General features: G+C 38.8%; 1 protein-coding gene across 2 annotated transcripts in view; it reads right to left on the reverse strand.

Annotated features, from left to right (window-relative positions):
- Window positions 1-15,129, reverse strand: part of LOC126428145 (protein unc-45 homolog B) — a 99,473-nt gene that overhangs the window by 8,761 nt on the left and 75,583 nt on the right. For both annotated transcript variants that reach the window (XM_050090054.1, XM_050090053.1), the window contains 3 exons: window positions 13,148-13,420; window positions 11,628-11,822; window positions 5,804-5,974 (listed from right to left, as the gene is read on the reverse strand). In XM_050090054.1, the coding sequence (XP_049946011.1) occupies window positions 5,804-5,974; window positions 11,628-11,822; window positions 13,148-13,420 (639 nt within the window). The remainder of the gene's footprint in view (window positions 1-5,803; window positions 5,975-11,627; window positions 11,823-13,147; window positions 13,421-15,129) is intronic.

Raw genomic sequence — 15,129 nt, forward strand, 5'->3', positions numbered from 1 at the left:
AAAATTCAGTAATTCAAAAATTGCAGTAGGAGAAAGTGTACTTGGAAAAGGCCTGGATACACAGAAAGATCGCAGCTGGATTACATCATGGTTAGACAGAGATTCCCACATCACATACTGGATAGTATGATATGCCCAGTACAGATATACACTGGGATCACAATTTAGTAATGATGAAGAGAATGCTGAAGTTTAAGAGGCTTCTCCAGAAGAATCAATCTACAAAGAAGTGGGATACTGAAGTACTGAACAATGATGAGATGCATTTAAAGTTCTCTGAGGCTACAGGTACTGTGATAATGACTACCACAACAGGCAGTCCAACTGAAGAAGAATGTAAATCTCAGGAAAGGGCAATCACAGAAGTCGAGCAGACAAACACAAGACGGTAAGTCTGGAACCTGGGGAAATAGAGGATATACTTCAATCGATCGACGAAAGAAGAAAGCGCAAAACAGTGGTGGAAAATAAAAATTACAAAAAAATAAGTAACTCAGAAAAGTAATAAATAGGAAGTGCAAGGACGAAAATGAGAAACGGCTGCTGGAAAAATGTGAAGAAATTGAAAAAAGAAATGATTATAAAAAAAACTGGTTCAGCATACAAAAAACTTTGGTGAAATTAAAAGCGAGGGCATCGCCATTAAGAGTGCAATGGGAATTCCAGCTTTAAATGCAGAGAAGAGAGTGGTTAGGTGGAAAGAGTACACTGAGCGGGAGGACTTGTCTGGTGGTGTGACTGAGAAACATGAGTCCACATAGGGCCTCCAGAGTTTAACAGTGCTTTGGATAACTTGCAGTCAAAAGGCAGAAGTGACAGACAACTTTTCTTTGGAATTTCTGAAATCATTGGGGAAGTGACTATCAGGTGACTATTCAAATTAGTATGTAGAATGTACGAATCTCGAGACATGTCGTCGCACTTTTTAAAAATTATCATCCGCACAATCCCGAAGACAGTGAGGGAAGAAACTTCTGCACTATCAGATTAACAGTCCACACATCCGAGTTGCTGACGGGAATAATATACGAAAGAATGGGGAAGAAAATTGAAGATTTATTAGACGGTGATCAGTTTTGCTTCAGGAAAGATAAGGGCACCAGAGAGGCAGTTCTGATGTTGGGATTGATAACAGAACTGAGACTAACGGAAATTTAAGACACATTCATAGCGTCTGTTGAGCTGGAAAAAGTGTTTGACAATGTGAAATACCTGACACTCCGATAAAAACAGGAGTAAGCTACGGGGAAAGGCAGATAATATACAATATGTACAAGAACCGAGAGGGAACACTTAAGAATGGAAGGGCAAGAATGAAGCATTCGGATTAAAATGGGTGTAAAAAAGATGCAGTCTTTCATTCGTACTGTTCAATCTTGACAATAAGAAACAATCGTGGAAATAAAAGAAAGGTTTATGAGTGTGATTAAAATTGAGGGTGAATGGGTATCAATGATAATATACACTGATGAGATTGCTATTCTCAGTGAAAGTCAGGAGGAAGTGTACCACCTGTTGAATGGAAACAACAGTATAATGAGTTATTTATTTATTTATTCATTCTCTTGAAACAAATACTTCATGTCATAACTTTGTGGTGGTAAATTTAAGTACTATTGATAGTTGCTATTCTACTCCTTTGAAAGGAGTTCCTTAATATTATAAAAACATTTGAGGCCTCAACGAGGGTCATTCAATAATTAAAGAGACGGATTGGTCTGGAGGAAAAAGCGTTTATTTTTACAAAACAATACTTTTTCTACTTTTCAACACAATCACCTTGAACATTTATACACTTGTTCCAATGGGCTACAAGCTATTTTATTCTGGCTGCAAAGAACTCTTTATCTTGATGTTTGAACCAATTTACTGCAAACTTTTTGACGTCCTCATTGCCCTGGAACCACTTGCCACGTAATGCCTCCTTGAGTGCACCAGACAAATGGAAATCACTAGGTGCTAAATCAGGATGTAAGGTGGATGAGGCAGTACTTTCTACCGCATTTTGACAATAGTTTCACGGGTTAGTTGAGCAATATGAGGACAAGCATTGTCTTGATGGAGAGTCACACCTCTCCTCTGAGATCCACATCGTCTCTGTCTCGTGGCTTGCTCCACCTTGTTTAACATTGTCGTCATCACTTTTCCTGCTGATGCTTAGGTTTTGAATTTTTTCTTGACAGGTGAGATGGTGTGCTTCCACTCCACACTTTGTCTTTTTGATTCTGGCTCATCATAGTGAACCCTATTTTCATCACAAGTTACAATTTTGTTGAGGAAGTGCTCACCTTCTCTTTCATAACATTTCTTTAGTTCTGTGCACACTCCCAACCTCATTTCCTCGTGTAGCCACGTCAACTCCTTTGGGACGCATCTTGCACATGTTTTGCGATACTTCAGCTTGTTACAGATAATGTTATGAATTGTACCAGTACTAAGTTGAACCTTATCGACAACCATTTCCATAGTCACACGGCGGTCAGCACAAATATTGTCATCAATTCGACTTTCAAGTGAGAGAGTTGAAACTGCAACTGGTCGGCCAGAACGGTGATTGTCAGTCACTGAGTCGCGACCACTTTTGAACTGCTCTACCCACTTGTAAAAATTTGCATGATTCATACAACCTTCAGCATAAACTTTAGACATTCTACAGTATATATTCACTGGTTTATCGACTTCAGCAAGGGGGGGAACTTTTTTTTAAAAAAAAAAAAACGAATAACAGAACATTGTTCAGCTCATGTGGTGTTTCAAGTGGTCTCACCATCTTGAAATGTATTTTTGAGATTATAAACAAAACAATGTTGATACATCAGCTAGTTAGGGCTCATCCCAGTGATGCCAAGTTAAAGCCATAAAAATACCAGACTTGCCCTACAAACAGTTTTTTCCCCAGACCTATTGTCTCTTTAATTACTGAATGACCGTAGTATCAAGAGCAGCTAAGTCACAAAATTTACAAAAATGAGTTCAAGTTATGAATTTAGAGTAGAAGTATGTCATTATCCATGAAACAAGAATATCCTTCAAACTCAACCATATCTTAGTGTTACAAAGCACTGAATTCTTGGTCATATAACAAAATGGCCCAAATCTTGCAGCCATGTCAAGGAATGAGTAACAATCTTTTAAGTTGCAGCATTTTTGTCTGGTATCTTATGTTCTCTGTGTACACAACAATGTGTTCACATCAGCAGGCAAAATAATTCCTTACACTGCATATTCTTTGAAGCCATAATATATCATTTGTCTGTTGGCAACCCTAATCTTTGCACTCATTTCCGTATTCCCAGGCTTCTTACTGTAATTGCTGCAAAAGCAACTCTACTTCCTGTGCGCCTGTACTTTGTCATTATTGTGTAGTGTAGCATGTATACTGTTCTGAGTGAGGACCTGAAGAATTGACTTTCTTATCTTGTGCTGCATAATGGAAACATCGATAGATGAAACCCACACATCAATCGCAAGAAAGCAGACATGCGACTCATCAAAGTGTAATACAACAACAAAATTGAGAGTAGTAAGTACTGGCAGAGCTGAAAAAGAAGCTACGAGGTATGACATATTTATAGATACTGATGAATATGAACAGATGCTGTCTAATCATGGGACTGTTTTTCATCTGGATGTAGCTTGTGAGCTGAGTGACTGGACATTACAAGCTGCTGATGTACTCAAGCCTTCTTCTCAATTACATTTTCCATTAGCTAAAACCAAAATAACTATCATGAAGGAAGCAGAGAAGGCACAGAATTTTGTCCATGTAAAATAATTATATTGGCAAGTACAAAACTCAGTGTAAATGAGGAAAATTACTGACTTATATGATATCTCACACTGTGATGGAAGGCGTTCCTCTTACTGCCTTTCGTCTCTCTCTCTCTCTCTCTCTCTCTCTCTCTCTCTCTCTCTCTAAAGAAGGGCATAAAAATCTCCTGCAGGAACACTTTGGTCCAACACTGGAAGGTCTTCAATCATTGCAGTTTTACGAAACAATAAAAGTAGTTTGCACTCATAATGAGAGTTCCAATGCTGTCTCCAAAATCTGCATCAGTGGTTCATGTGAAATGCCTAATTTTGTAATCCAAATGAGGTAAAATTGAAGACTTAAAACAACAGTATTATTCAGTATATGTCAGCAGTGTCTACCATAAAAATGATTCTAATAACATGGTTAGTTGCATATCATTTTCTTTTTAATGTGTTTGAATCTAGGTGAACTACAAACTTTTAGCGAAAGAAATCCTATAAAAAATTAATTACAATGTCACTTTATTTTCATTGAACTACTTTTTACACAAGAGTCAAAACTTAAATTAATGAAAAAGGGTTCATTATGAATCAGATTAAAAAATAATAGAACTTAAATACTAAACCATTAAAGACGTAACTACAAGAGGAAAACATTTGTGACCCTGAATGTTTTGTCACTAGAGGTTTTTCAACCATACTGAAAAATATGTCTTCAGAGACCTGGCCAGTTTTGATACTATATGCCTCATTTATTGGTAGGAAACTCCTTCAAATCCATTTCAAGGCAGTTTCTATTTGAGCTTTTTGAATTTTTTGGAAGATTGTCATAAAATTTGCCCCTCATGTAATAGGAGCTATTGTCTACATCTGCCTTTCCAGGTAACAATCACAGTCTCTCCTAGTAATATATATGTATTTAGACCACTGCATCATGCAACACTATGAATTGAGAGTCAACCGAAGAATGACTAAAGTACTGAGGAAGATCAGAAATGAGATTAGCAATAAACGTAACATCAAAATCAGAGACTATGAAGGAGATTAAATTGAGGAATTCTGGTACCATGAAAAGAAAATAGCACATGAAGGGTAAGGCAAGGATGACATGAAAAGTAGTGTAACACGGGCACTGAGCGCATTTCTGGCCAAGAGAAGTCTACTATATCAAATACAGGCCTTAATTTGAGGAATAAGTTTCTTAGAATGTACTGTTTAGAGAACAGCGTTGAATGGCAGTGAGACGTGGGCTATGGGAAAACTGGAACAGAAGAGAATTAAAGCATTTCAGGTGTGATGTTACAGGAGCAGCTCAGCCAATGGCCACTGACCGCAAGAAGGTGGGATCTGCACTGTCGAGAGCCCCGTTGTGTTATACTACAATTATTACATAAAAAGAGAAAGTCTGAAGAATTATAAATGAGCAGATTTGTCTTCAACCTGACTGTCGATGCACATAGTACATTAACATTAGATTGTATCAGCAGTAGTAAAAAAGGTTTACCATATGTATCACACACTTAATAAAAGTTAATGCAAGAAGATTTATAGGACCAAACATTAGAGAATTCTGCCCCCCCCCCCCCGCCCCCCCCCCCCCCCAAGAGCATTAAATAATTTGGATCCGAGAATGTCAACATATTTAGAATTCACCCAAATGGGTAATACTAAATACATTTAACACATGTTTTTCAGAGATACAGCCTGACTTCAAATATATCACCACTGAACTGTACTTAACTATGATGTAGAAGGCAAGGAACTCTAGTAAAAGTGAAAATAATTGATCTGAAGGAACTATCCTGTTTCCTACACTGACTCATACCTGCATATGAAAATAATTAATAACAAAGAGGAGAGCAATACTACTACAATTTATTTTAAATCATTACTACGAAAAAGTTTTTCAGTTGTATGGAGTTCTCTTCGTTTCTTACAAAGTCCAATGTAGAAGAACTAATCAGCCAAAAGGAATAACAGCTGCCAAATGTGTACCGAAACTTTATTTGAAGATATACACCTATATTTTTGGACTTTTTGGATCACAAACCTTCTCGCAGACTTTCTTGCTGGCAAAGGTGAGCATTGCTAGGGCACCCCCGGCTGCTTCTGCTGTCTCTTCGTCTTCCTCCCCGCACAGCAGCGTCATGAACTTGACACGATCATTTTCACCCTCAAACATTTTTACCACGTCGGGTGATGACACCATGTTTGTCATTACCTGTAAAAGTAAAATATCTTACAAACACGATCAGTACAAAGACAGATGGAAACAAAGATTCAAATGCATTTTGCTACTCCACAAAACAGAGAGAGAGAACGGTAGAAGGAGAGAGGGAGATGGAAGAGGGGAGAGAAAGGAGGAGGAGAATGACAGGAGAGAGAAGGGGTAGGGTAAGGAGGGATTTACCACACTGGAGCATAATGGGTCAGCTATCCAGTTAATACCCGGATCCTGAGGAAATTTGCTACAATTTACAATTTTTAAATAAATTTTTCTAATCCACTTACTTCTTAATGCAGTATATCAGGTTAACATTCCATTTCCTTCCTCTTTATGAATATGTATACGTTTAGCACAAATAAATTTTACATGGATTTTCAGATATTACTTTACTGTTTTTCAGCATTTTTATTTTTCCCTGAAGTGTAAAAAATTTTCATAAGTCATAGGGAATGGTAGGCCATCGATTTAAAATCACTTGTCAGCAGGAAATATTAAATGCTTCATTTATAGATAAAGTGTTTTATTGTGAAATTTTTTTCTTGTTTTTACAAATTTGAGAACATGCAGGTATGGAATCTTTCAAAACACTCGCGAACACAAAGGCCTGTGTTACATGGCCTACAGTAGTATCTGGTCTCTTTTCTCAATACCTTTCCTGCAGCTTTCCCTTGTTCCCAACAGACCTTGCATCTTCTAGCTGGGTTTGTTTTCTTTCTGTTGGTGGCAGTTTCTCAGGAAAATGACGTGCTGTGAGTGTGTTCACACTTGCAACTCCATAAACTGAATGTGTGTCTTTATTTAGTTCCGCTCCACCTTTTTTAACCAATTGCTTTGCTAATTTACAGATAAAATCTGCTAATCCACACTTTTTTGATATTGTGAATAATGTAGTGGCACCACTATTTAGGTTAGGGAAAGTTAATTTTGTGCAATATTCTGAGCGCACAAGTTACAGCCAGGCACGGGCGTGTTGACAGTAAGTTACGATGACCAGCGATTGCGAAATAGAATTGAGGCCACAGGGTTGTCGAACCGCTGAAAAGCGTAAATGCAGCAGTTTGCATGGTGCAAGCTACAGGCAGAAAGGGATTAGTACAACGTCTGGCTTTACTACCTCAACACATCCACTCCTGGATTTTACACTGACGTGTGAAGCGTCATCTTATGCTGTGTTGACAACATGCGTACATCATGTTTGTCTTTCCATTTCAAGCAGAAAAGGTGTCCTTTGTGACGAAATGTCAGTTCTCCTTTCTTTAGTTTTTGATACAAGGGCTATTAAGAAAGTAGGGAACGTTTCCGTCTGACGCCACTAGACGCGTGCCAATTGCGTGTATTTTGGTATGTGCGTGCTTGGCAGCTCAGTTGGCATCCATCCATGACAGCTGGAATGTCTCTGCACATCTGGTTTTTCCGATATTCAAATGTGAAATGTGTGCTGCAATCGAAAATCCCACCAGTTATGAGGTGCGCTCTGTGATACTGTTTTTGCTGACAAAAAACCTAAAAACTATAGAAATTTATCGTGAACTGTGCGAAGTGTACAGAAACAATGTAATGAGTGAATGTTCTGTCCGGAAATGGTGCATTTGGTTTAAAAATGGTCGAACCAATGTTCACGATGAAGAGACGAGTGGACGCCCGAGCAATGTGACTGACGATCTTGTCGCTAAAGTTGATGGAACGATTTGTGAAAACCATCACTTCACAATAATGGAGCTTTCGCTTTCTTTTCTACAAGTTTTATGGACTTTGTTGCTTGAAATTGTCACTCAAAAGCTAGGCTACCACAAATTTTGTGCACGATGGGTGCCCAAAATGCTTACATTACAGAGCGCCATAAAGAACAGCAAATGGGGGCACTGTTGACATTTCTGGAGGCATAATGTAAACATGGCGATTCATTACTGGATCTAATCATAACCATTTAGAAGACTTGGGTTAAACACGTCAATTGCAAGACAAAATTACAGTCCATGGAGTGGGGCCACACAAGGTCTCCCCCAAAAACCAATAAAATGTTTGCAAACCTTGTCAGCAAAGAAGTTGATAACAACAAAGTTTTGGGATAGGCAAGGTGTGGTTCTTATTGATTTTCTCGAACTTGGAGGAACCATAAATTCTGCCCAGTACTGTCAAACTTTGCACAGCCTTAGAAGAGCAGTTCAAAACATATGCTGAAGAAAGCTGACATCCAAAATTTTGTTTTTGCACGACAATGCCCAACCTCACACGGCAAAACACACTAAAGAACTCCTTAATTCATTCAAATGGGAAATTTTTCCTCATCTGCCCTACAGCCCCGATCTTGCACCAAATGACTTCCACTTGTTTCCCAAGATGAAGAACTAGATTGCAACACAGTGCTTTGATGATGACATGGCACTCCAGGCGGGTGTGACTCGCCAGTTGAAGTCTCAGGCGGCAGAATTTTACGACGATGGTCTTTCAAAGCTTGTCCACCGCTATGATAAGTGCCTCATTGTGTTTGCTGACTATGTGGAAAAGCAGTATGTCAGTCGCTCTTTCAGATGTATATAATAAAATGTATTTCTTGTTCTTAGTTTGTTTTTAACACCTAAACGTTCTCTACTTTCTGAATAGCCCTCGTATATTGGGGCTCTAGGCAAACCTATCCTGTTCTTCATCACAGTTTCAACTCCCAATATATTGCTTTCCCATAGTTCTTCAAAGACTGCAGGACTCGAATAAAATCTCTTCATGTATACCACAACTCCTTCCCCCAAGTAAGAGGAACATAGCCTCAGCCACAGGGATTTGACAGAATTGTCAACATTTCCTTTTCCTCCAGTATAAACTTCAGCATTGCACATGTAACCTGTTTGAGCATCACTTACAACATACAGTTTTATCCCATATTTCTCTGGGTTGTCTTTCGTATAAATACAGAATCCAATTCTTCCTTGAAAAATATATTGCTTCATCCACAGTCAGATTTCATGATGGATAAAAGACTTTTTTGCATCTTGTTTTATGCAGAGGGTCATTGCCTGGGCCTTACTGAGGTATCCACAGTGCATTATTGTTCACAATCCTGAATCTGGCAAAAAATCTGTCCCATGACATTAGCTGAAAACCAAACGATGAAGCAAGCACAGCGTCTTCAGACCAATAATCCCTAATTTTAGGTCTCTTTACAAAACACATATGCAAAATGATCGCAAACAATTGATATACTTCATATATCCTCACTACTCCCCATTTCTTCCATACAGATTTTAGTCTGATTATGTTCTGATAGCGAAGTTCTTAATTAGTATCAGTAGTGTATATATTTTTCTCTGACTTTACTTTAGAAGCATGCAATGATCAAAAAATTGCAACAAACTATCTAGTTCTATAGATAATGTATCAACAGGAACCTGATTTCCACTTGTTTCTTCAAACAGAGGAAATTCAGGGAGTGCATCAAAATGACACCATTCATTATGAAGGGCACACTGTTGAACTGAAAGACAAACCTGGCTAATAGAAACTTATGCATTGGTTTCTTCGTACTCACTACCATTATTTCTAGCAGCAGCACAGGTTTCTCGTCTTCTGAAAAATCACTGATGTCGTCCGAAAGATCATCATGTTCTGAACCATTGTTCAAGAGTTCTTCAATCTCTAAGTTTGACAAGCAATATCTGTTAGCGACATTCACTATTTATATGTTTTTACACACGGGAAGGATGCACACAATAGCACAACACGGCAGCTGACATAGAACAAAATAACCTTCAACAATATTCCAAGCGTGCACGCAGTTCACGTAACACTAGTACCATTCACAAGAGACTGGCATGCACTAGCCGTCAACAAAGCACTTACAACAAGCCAAATAATTTGTCTCACCACTTATAAATGTAAAATATGCATTTAAATCACAAATAAATAACTCGGGAGTGAAAAAAGTATGACATACGTCTGTCAGATTTTATGGTTAAAACACAGTGCACATATCGAGTACGTCCATCAGTGCCAATGTCTTAAGGATTAAGATAAGGAGGGAAGGGAGGAAGGAAGTAGGGAAAGGAAAGGGGAGGGGAGAAGAAGAGAGAGAAAGAGAGAGAGAGAAATGATGGGAATATGTGTAAGGAAAGGAGGAGAGAGAGAGAGAGAGAGAGAGAGAGAGAGAGAGAGAGAGAGAGAGGAACAGAACGGTAGAATATAAGAGGAAAAGAGAAAGGGTAGAAGGTAAGAGAAAAGAGAGGGCATTGAGGGAGGATTGCTAGAAAGGGTCGCAAGAGAGAATAGCTAGAGTGGGTGGGTAGGGAGAGTTATAATTTTGTTCAAAGAATTCATATCACAGATTACATAACACAGAAGATCGCTGAAGACAAGATACATGTTTATTTTCTATGTTACTGTACATTAATTTTTGTGTGACAAATATAGCCAGGGAGGACTATTATGCAGATGGTCCAATAAGTCTATTAAGTTTCCACAAGAGTTGGAATATTTTTGTTACTTCTTCACGGGTGGTAAGCTAGATTATTTCAAGGATCATATAAAAAATTTCAACAACGTACAGTTCACTGCTGACAGCCACCTGAATTGGTCAGTGTGTCAACTGAGATTGAAAATGGAGAAAATCGAATTTCACACTGTTTTTAAACAATTTCATTTGATGGGTTGGACTGCCGCATAAATCAAAACAGAACTGCATGATGTTCATAGAGACTCTGCACCACAATTGAAAACCATTTAGTTTTGGATTAATGAATTTAAACGTGGCCAGATAAGCACAGAAGATAAAGCACGCTCTGACCATCCAAATTGAGGTCACCACAAAGGAAACCATTGACAGAATCCATGATATGGTAATGCAAGACCACCAAATAAAAATTTGTGAGATTGCTGAGACTGTAGGTATATCAATAGAGCAAGTGCACAATATCCCTCACAGAGAATTAGTTACGAAGGAGCTATGTGCGAAATGGTTGCCACGATTCTTCACAGTCGACCAACAGCTCATCCAGGACAACATTTCAACACAATGTCTGGTGATGTTTAATTGCAATCCGCCCGCAAGATTTTTGGGCTGATTTGTGACTGTTGATGAAATCTGGATCCACCATTACATACCAGAGTCAAAACGACAGTCAAAATGATGGACAAAGGCTGGTCACAGTGCAATGACGAAGGGAAAGATAATTTTGTCAGCTGGGAAGGCCCATGTTAATATGTAAAAAAGTACTCTTTCATCAGGATAATGCACAATCCCACATATCAGCGATAACAATGGTGAAAGTGCCGCACCCTACTCACCAGACATAGCCGCCACGTGACTTTTTCCTTTTCCCTAACTTGAAACTTTGGCTTGCTGGCAAGAAACTTTGATAAATGAGGAAGTGATATTTGCACTCAATGACTATTTTGCAGAGTTTGACAGAACCTATTTTTCCAATGGGATGGAAAAGCTGGAGGATTGCTAGACCAAGTGTATATTTCTCAAAGGAGACTATGTCGAGAAGTGAGATGAGTTGTTTACAAAAAAAGAAAACATTTTTTCTTGTGTATTTACCGGGCTTATCAAACAACTCTCACACTTGCATATTTAACACTAGAAGGAAACAAATAAACTGCTCAATCACGTAACACAATCTCAATTTTGCACCAGCCTCTGTTACGCCGCACGTACCTGCGTGGCGGCTCTCCTCAGCATCGTGTGGTCCTCGTACATGTAGTGCTCGATCTTCTGGATCCCACCCTCCTTCACAATGCGTGCCCTCACATTCTCCGCGACCTGCGCCAGGTTGCAGAGTGCGAGCAGGGCTTCGAAGTTCTCCAGAGCTGAGCACTCCATGTGCAGCAGCGATATGAGCGGCCTTATCACCTATGAAGGACAAATCGGATCAGAAAAATACAAAGGCTGAGGACACTGCAGTATTAGTGAATCCTGATCACGTTAGCAATTAACTGCCGCTTGCGAGACCAATATCCGTTCCAAATATGCAGTATGTGAATAAACAAGGAACAGTTTTTTATGAGAACACATGAGTTGTGACATCTAAGCAAATAGCTTATGATGGATGTTTGTTTTGGAGCAGGAAAGTTATTTTCGTACTAATTTTCACTCATCTGTGTTTTTTATGTTTATGTTATTTGCAGTCAATTTTGAAGCCTTTTATGGCTTCAGTGTGAGACACTTAAGCACAGTTACTGAAATGTTGTACATATGCAAATACAACCTATTGTTCCAGCACAGATTACTAATGTGGTAAATATAACATATATAGTCAAACTTATCAATATGAGACAAATACAACTAATTATTATTGCATATAGAAGCAACATTATCAAAACAGTATACATTCACAATTATTGAAACATATCATTTACTGGTTGCACCCTTTGGGTAGTGCAGGTTACTATTGTGAATGTCGAAATGTGATTGAGTCGATAATACATTAGGAATCCTATGATCTTCATTCACATAAAATAAATTCATACAAATCCATGGTCATAAGAATTATTATTTCATGATTAAATAATTATATTCCATGTATTTAAAACAATTTTTAAATATTTTGCATAAAATTCTGTAAATTAATTTCTATTAATTCGGCTAATTATATAACAGCAATTACCTCTGACGAAGATGTTTTTTTTCTGTGTAGAGTATATCTGTTCTTCTCCGTTGTGTACAGATTTAGCAGGAAGTGGTTGCAGATGGAAGTTAAGGTGTTTTTGAGGCTACAGAAAGCAGACGTATTACTGGTTGTTTCTGTTCAAATTGTGCGGTCATAAAATGTGCAGTGTTGCAGAATACAAATGGCCACATCCACACTACCAATCGGATGACGGCTACGTTTCAGTGACTTCATTGAGAAACACTGCAACATCCTCTGTATAACCACGATATTTTACCTTAAAGTTTTCGCATCTTTAGTAACCTGAAGAATGAGGTGTGGACATCGGTTTCAGTCATGCGAGAAAGTGGAAGAATGGATGCTACTGTGGATCTGTCAGTGGCCAACGGCATTCTATGAAACAGGAATTGATCACCCTGTCTCCCAGTGGGATAAATGTCTGCAACGTGTGTGGAACGATTCCACAGCCTTACTGTGGCGGGTATTCGGTTTTTATTTGACTGCCTCTTACACACAACGACCACAACCCTGCCTCCAGGTGGAACAGAAAGGTTTACACTTCACTCACCTCGAGCAAGCGCTGGCCGGGGAAGGCGACCTTGGGGTCTATGGAGATGCCGATGCGGGCGAGTGCCTGCGAGGCCTGCCGCTTGCCCCGCTCGGAGCCCTCGAGCGCCAGCGGCAGCAGCGCCTTGGCACCGCCCTGCTGCACCACAATGCCACGAAGCTCCGTCTCCCCACACAGTGCGTTCAGTACGCGCGCGATCAGCTCCCGCGCATTGTGGCTGTCCGTCTTCGCCAGAGCTACCAGGGCCGAAGTCACGCCCTCCTTTCCGAGGACCTGTGAAACAGGCAAGCGGTAACTGTGAATCTCGTCGACAGTGTATTTTGCCGGTGTGAGAAATGAACCACAGAGGTACTATTATAATAGTTGAAAAAAGGAACTGGTAGAATAAACGTGTAACATATTGCAAATACAGTCCGAGCCTGAACAAAAGTTCATATATACTTTGATGAGCGGACCTTACATGTTGGCCCTCTTCGGTTTTATTCACACTTAAATTATTGAAGCTGAATGCCCAGACATCAGTATCCTAAAGCAGTATGATGCAATTCTCAAGAAGCTGGAAAAAAAAGACAGCTTTGAAAATTAGAAGATTTCTTTGCACTGTTAAGAGTAAAACCATTTGCAAATTATTAACACAGGTGCCAGTAACTTAGTGCGCAATTTCTGAGTCTCGCAAGTGTAAGATTGTTTGTTCAAATCTTGCTAACATCAACTTGTTTTACATTAAAAAACAGAAATGTTAACTAACAAACATGCAATCATATTTTTAAATACAAATAACATCTTTTTATAATACTTTTTCATTTAGGAATAAGCAATTTTGCCTGTCTGTGACAAATTTTAATTTATTTCTATGGAAACAGTAATTAAAAATAAAAAGGTGTCATTTTCATTTAAAAACAGATTCAACATTTGTTAAATTAAGTTTCTAATTGTCAATGCACATGGGATTAAAAAAATACTGATATTCGCAAGATTCAAACCAGGGAGCTTACTATTAAGGATCTTTTATGCTATGTTCTAAGCTACCAGCAATTACCTAATAATTTATATGGTAACAAAAGTTCCTGCAGAATGGAAATAATTAAGGAGTAGAGGAGACGACTCAAAGGACAGGAGAAGAGGCACATAAAACATAATAAAAAAGTTGCTGGATTTCTGAGGAATCCATTAACGAGATAGAGAGACCACCTGCTTGCAAACCCCCCCCCCCCCCTTCTCCCCACACACAAATATCACATGTCTGACATGACCGAACAGCTTCCAAGTGATATGGATAGCACAGAAGACAGGCAAATCTGAATTTGAAGCTGTATGTTGTGTTTCACTAAACAAGATACCATTCATAGCCAGAACACCTACATTCAGTATTAAAGCCTAATAATAGTCATGCAGCATAATTATGTATGGGTTATTATGCCACATGACTACTATTAAGGCTTTGACATTGAATGTAGTTGTTCTACGTTGTAATGGTATCTTGTTTAGAAAGGCAACACAAGGCTTCAAGGTGGATTCGAATTTGCCTGTCTTATGTGCTACCAATATCATGTGGACAACTGTTTGGTCATGTCCGAGCAGTGACATTACAGGGTTTACAGATTAGTTACGGTTTGTGATCCTATTTTGCAGTGTCTACAAACTTCACTTTTGTGGTGAGCTAAGAGCGTGTGGTTTATTATGGAGGGGAGGACACCCCATAAGAATTTGTATGTTGTACTGTTATTGGGTCTACAAGTTTACACTTGTCATTATTTAAGAACCATTCTCACACACATTACTCATATTGCACACAGATAGTGGAACTTCATAGACAGAGCTCATTTTGACTAACTAATGCTAACTACAGGGTGTATACTGATGGTAAGAGACTGTTTACATGTTCATATGGTTGATTAATGTACTCAAAATATACTTTTCAGTACTCTCACTGAGCAACAGTCTTGTTTTGTGGCCTCACAATTTCTGCTAGTACATACTCT

This window comes from Schistocerca serialis, chromosome 12, assembly GCF_023864345.2.
Source record: "Schistocerca serialis cubense isolate TAMUIC-IGC-003099 chromosome 12, iqSchSeri2.2, whole genome shotgun sequence".
Classification (NCBI taxonomy): Eukaryota; Metazoa; Arthropoda; class Insecta; order Orthoptera; family Acrididae; genus Schistocerca; species Schistocerca serialis.